The sequence below is a fragment of the Portunus trituberculatus genome, chromosome 31 (genome assembly GCF_017591435.1).
Source record: "Portunus trituberculatus isolate SZX2019 chromosome 31, ASM1759143v1, whole genome shotgun sequence".
Classification (NCBI taxonomy): domain Eukaryota; kingdom Metazoa; phylum Arthropoda; class Malacostraca; order Decapoda; family Portunidae; genus Portunus; species Portunus trituberculatus.
This window is the reverse complement of record NC_059285.1, coordinates 23,405,528-23,410,527: the sequence shown is the minus strand read 5'-3', so window position 1 is coordinate 23,410,527 and position 5,000 is coordinate 23,405,528. Positions and strand designations below refer to the sequence as shown.

Genomic DNA, 5,000 nt, shown 5'->3' with positions numbered 1-5,000 from the left:
TCTCCTCATCCTCCTATTCTTCTTCTGATACTGTCATCATTGTTACCACCTTTAAAATTTTCACTTTTTTTCCCTTTACTGTGTACTCTTTATGTCACTACTAATGCTTCGCTCCTCACCCTTCCTCCCTCTATTTCTTCCTTTCCTCCTCATGCTTTTCGGTTTTGCTTTTGTTTTGTGTCCATCATTCGTACCTTTCCATCTTCATGTGTTCTTTTTTATTTGATATTACTAACTTTGAATTTGATTATTACCGTTCCTTTCCTCTCTCTCTCTCTCTCTCTCTCTCTCTCTCTCTCTCTCTCTCTCTCTCTCTCTCTCTCTCTCTCTCAGTAGATTCCATCCGTAAACAGCAGTTTTCATATCTATAATCCATCGTTTTCTTTATATATTTTTATTGGCATCCAAACATACATCTATGAAATAAATATACATACATACATACACACACACACACACACACACATACACACACACACACACACACAATTCATACACAAACTTTTCTTGATTCTACTTTCTTTATCGTATCAATAGTTGCTGTTTGAGGAAGTTCAACATTTTGGTAGATTGGCTGATGGATATTCTTGAGTGAGTGGACACGAGGAGCATTTCGATGGTGGTGGTGGTGGTGGTGGTGGTGGTGGTGGTGGTGGTGGTGGTGGTGGTGGTGGTGGTGGTGGTGGTGATGGTGGTGGTGGTGGTGGTGGCTCTCCTTGGGTTACCTCCTGGTTGTCTGGTTGCCTCCTGGTTGAACTTGTCTGGCTGCTGCTGCTGCTGACCGTGTGTGTGTGTGTGTGTGTGTGTGTGTGTGTGTGTGTGTGTGTGTGTGTGTGTGTGTGTGTAATTCACCACGGTCTACTGCTGGTCACCCAGCCAGTCTTCCCCATTACGGAGCGAGCTCAGAGCTCATAGACCGATCTTCGGGTAGGACTGAGACCACAACACACATTCCACACACCGGGAAAGCGAGGCCACAACCCCTCGAGTAACATCCCGTACCTATTTACTGCTAGGTGAACACGGGCTACACATTAAGAGGCTTGTCCATTTGCCTCGCCGCTTTCCGGGACTCGAACCCGGACCCTCTCGAGTGTGTGTGTGTGTGTGTGTGTGTGTGTGTGTGTGTGTGTGTGTGTGTGTGTGTGTGTGTGTGTGTGTGTGTGTGTGTGTGTGTGTGTGTGTGTAGTAGTTATTGATTTGAACACCTGCCTGATTGACTGACTACGTGTACAAAAAACCACATATATCTGTATGCACATCTAGCTAACAACACACATACTAGCTGACTTTGTGACTGACTAAGCGCTGACTGGCAGTGGGAGTGGCTGACGTGACTGAGTGATTGTTTGACTGCTTGATAGGAGACTGGATGGCTTCTCTAACTGGCAAAACGTTGTCGGAGGTGCTGTTGTGGACTGAGGGAAGGTAAAGATGAAGCACTGGAGGTGGAAAGGGCGAGAGCGGCGCGGACATGACTGAGATACCACCAGCTGTGTTCACAAAGGGAAAGTTACATGTGAACGCAGGATGGTCCTCGTCCTGTCCGCCCTTAGGCACCGAGGCACTAGTGGTGGTGGTGGTGGTGGTGGTGGTGTTGGTAGTCCTGGTGGTCTTGGTGTCCGGTCCGTGGTAGTGGTAGTGGTGATGGTTGAAGTACTCGCAGCGGTAACGATACTGTGATGGTGGTGGCGATAATGATATAATGTATTCAAAGCAAACCCTTACTTTCATTACTATTTAATACTTATCCACACCGTTCACTATAACACCCTTACAATCAACTCACATTCCCCTAATCCCTTATTCACCATCACTCACTATACGATCAGTTTCCTCCATATCTTCCTCCAAGCACACAGATCATACATACATACACTACCACCCTCATCCTCACCATCACTGCCTTCTCGAGTTACTCTGATGATCGCAATGCAAGCCTTCCATCTATCTATACTTATGTTTTCTTTGTGAAATATGAGGACCGACTTCACTGTTTTCTTATAGTTATGAAAATGGTTAGTTAATCTATGAAGTGAGTGCATATTACTTCAAACACTTCAGGTGATTGAGGTTAGTTATTTAACGCGTTCCCAAGTGACGGGGAGGGAGAGGGAGGGGGAGGGGGAGGGGGAGGGGGAGAGAAAGGAGGAGGAAGAAGAGGACGGGGGAAGAAGACACATAACAAGAGGGAGGGAGTTCAAAGGCTTGCTCAGCTGGGCTTCCGTCTAGACAAATCCTGGGCGGACACACACACTTGCACCCACACTCATGCACACACATAAAACCTTTCCTACTTTTGTTGTTCTTGTTACTACTGTTTTTAACATTATTACACCTGGTAGTCTCTCTCTCTCTCTCTCTCTCTCTCTCTCTCTCTCTCTCCACACATACACTTTAAAAGTTCGAAAAAAAAAACATACGGAATAGGGAAATACACATGAAAACACTAATATAAATAAAAACAAGTGTACACGAGCACTGTAATACAGGAAATAAACACACACACACACACACACACACACACACACACACACACACACACACACACACACACACACACACACACACACACACACACACACACACACACACACACACACACACACACACACACACACACACACACAACACAACACAACACAACACAACACAACACAACACAACACAACACAGAACAGAACAGAACAGCACAGCACAGCACAGCACAGCACAATACAAGAGATCCTACAGGAAGCCAATTAACAGCAGTAATTAATATCACCTGTGCCTGAGCCTCTACATAGCTGTGTCTATCTGTAGCCTCACAACTACACAGGTAACTACATGGGCAGGACTACAAAAAGCTACACCCATACATACATACATATACATGCATGCATACATACATACAGTATGTATGGCAGTCTCTGACGAGACTGCCAGACGTTACCCTACGGAACGAGCTCAGAGCTCATTATTTCCGATCTTCGGATAGGCCTGAGACCAGGCACACAACACACAGGGACAACAAGGTCACAACTCCTCGATTTACATTCCGTACCTACTCTGTGTGTGTGTGTGTGTGTGTGTGTGTGTGTGTGTGTGTGTTCTATTGACCAGGTCATGCATGTATCTAGAACAGAGCGAGAGAGAGAGAGAGAGAGAGAGAGAGAGAGAGAGAGAGAGAGAGAGAGAGAGAGAGAGAGAGAGAGAGGCATGGCAACTACTGCAACTCTCTCTCTCTCTCTCTCTCTCTCGTTCTTGCAGCTTTACAACGAGCAAAATATATAATTACAGACACCTTTTCCTCCTTCCTTTCTAACACATCCTCAATTTACACATGAAAACGTTCTATACATACAATACCTATACATATATTTCCTTATCAATAATACAGACAAAATAATAATAAGAATCCATTGACATAAAATCCAATAATCAATTCGATAAAAAGAAGGTAAGAGCATAATAATAATAATAATAATAATAATAATAATAATAATAACAATAATAAAAATAATGATAATAATAATAATAGCAATAACAATTCCTACAAATCACATTTCCTTTACATGTTTACACCTTTTCTTTGCACTCTCGTTGTATTTCTTAGTTACTTTCTCCTAAACTTGCTCTTCCCCATATAACTATCTGCTTCCTTGTATACCCTATTATTCTCTCTTAGTTACTCTCACCTATTCTTCCTCTCCTTAACTAATTCTTCACTTCATTACATTAAACAAATAGCAATCATACACTAAAGGCTGAGACTGAGAGAAGAGGCACTATTATGAGTTACGAACAGTTTCCTCGCCTCTTCACCATCACCATCAGGTACTCACAGTCTTCCCGAGGTCTCCAGCAGCCCATCATCGCCTTCAATTCGATAGATCTTCCCGTACATCACGTAATCAAACGGATCTGCTCGACTTGGCCCGGTGTCTAGCGGATTGTACTCAGGGCCATCCGTTGGGTAACCATCTTCTCGAAGTGTCGTGGCCAGCACCAGACGGAACTTGTCCCCTGAAGGGAGAGAAGCAGAGATATATAAGTTGTTAGGTTAGGTTGTGGTAAGTTATGTTCAGTGATGTTACTTGAGGGTGTAGTGTGAAGATGAGGAGTGTTAAATTGAGCTTTTACAGGATATACAGTTTTATGGTGATTTGGGGGAGAGAGAGAGAGAGAGAGAGAGAGAGAGAGAGAGAGAGAGAGAGAGAGAGAGAGAGAGAGAGAGAGAGAGAGAGAGAGAAGGAAATATGGGAGAGAGGAGACAACCAAAATCAGAGAAAAGGAAAAAAGAGCATATGCACGTCTGACTTCCATCTTAAAGGTGGAAGGTTCGCGTGTACATGGTGGAGTGAATCACCTCCCTAATGTTGAAGGACAAACGGAGAGAGAGAGAGAGAGAGAGAGAGAGAGAGAGAGAGAGAGAGAGAGAGAGAGAGAGAGAGAGAGAGAGAGTATTGACTTATGAAAAATACCTATATTTACCTGTACATGTATGCGAGAAAAAATAAAGTAAAAAAAAAAAAAAAAAAAAAAAATATTATATTATCAGATCATTCCGATAAATCAGAGGTATGTAAAACGATGACGATGACGCAGGTAATATTACCTGAGCTACACCACCGATTAATTAGGAGGGAAGAAGATCAGGTAGGGTGAAAGGAACGAGTGTGGGAAAGCTGAGAGAGAGAGAGAGAGAGAGAGAGAGAGAGAGAGAGAGAGAGAGAGGAACGACCTATAATCTTAAAGGGAAAGATAAGAGGTCCACTCCAAAATGAGGACGAAAGAGAGATTAGACAATTAAAGATGACAACCATGAACGAGAGAGAGAGAGAGAGAGAGAGAGAGAGAGAGAGAGAGAGAGAGAGAGAGAGAGAGAGAGAGAGAGAGAGAGAGAGAGAGAGAGAGAGAGAGAGAGAGAATTCTTAAACCAAGACATGTAAACATAGGTAGATAACAATAAAAGGGAACAAAATTTGAATAAAAAGGAATAAGAGAAAGACGAACAATAA

General features: G+C 43.2%; 1 protein-coding gene across 4 annotated transcripts in view; it reads right to left on the bottom strand.

Annotated features, from left to right (window-relative positions):
• Window positions 1-5,000, bottom strand: part of LOC123511340 (DNA-directed RNA polymerases I, II, and III subunit RPABC3-like) — a 255,965-nt gene that overhangs the window by 51,580 nt on the left and 199,385 nt on the right. For all 4 annotated transcript variants that reach the window (XM_045267141.1, XM_045267144.1, XM_045267143.1 and 1 more), the window contains exon 3: window positions 3,825-4,005. In XM_045267141.1, coding sequence (XP_045123076.1) covers window positions 3,825-4,005 — 181 coding nt within the window. The remainder of the gene's footprint in view (window positions 1-3,824; window positions 4,006-5,000) is intronic.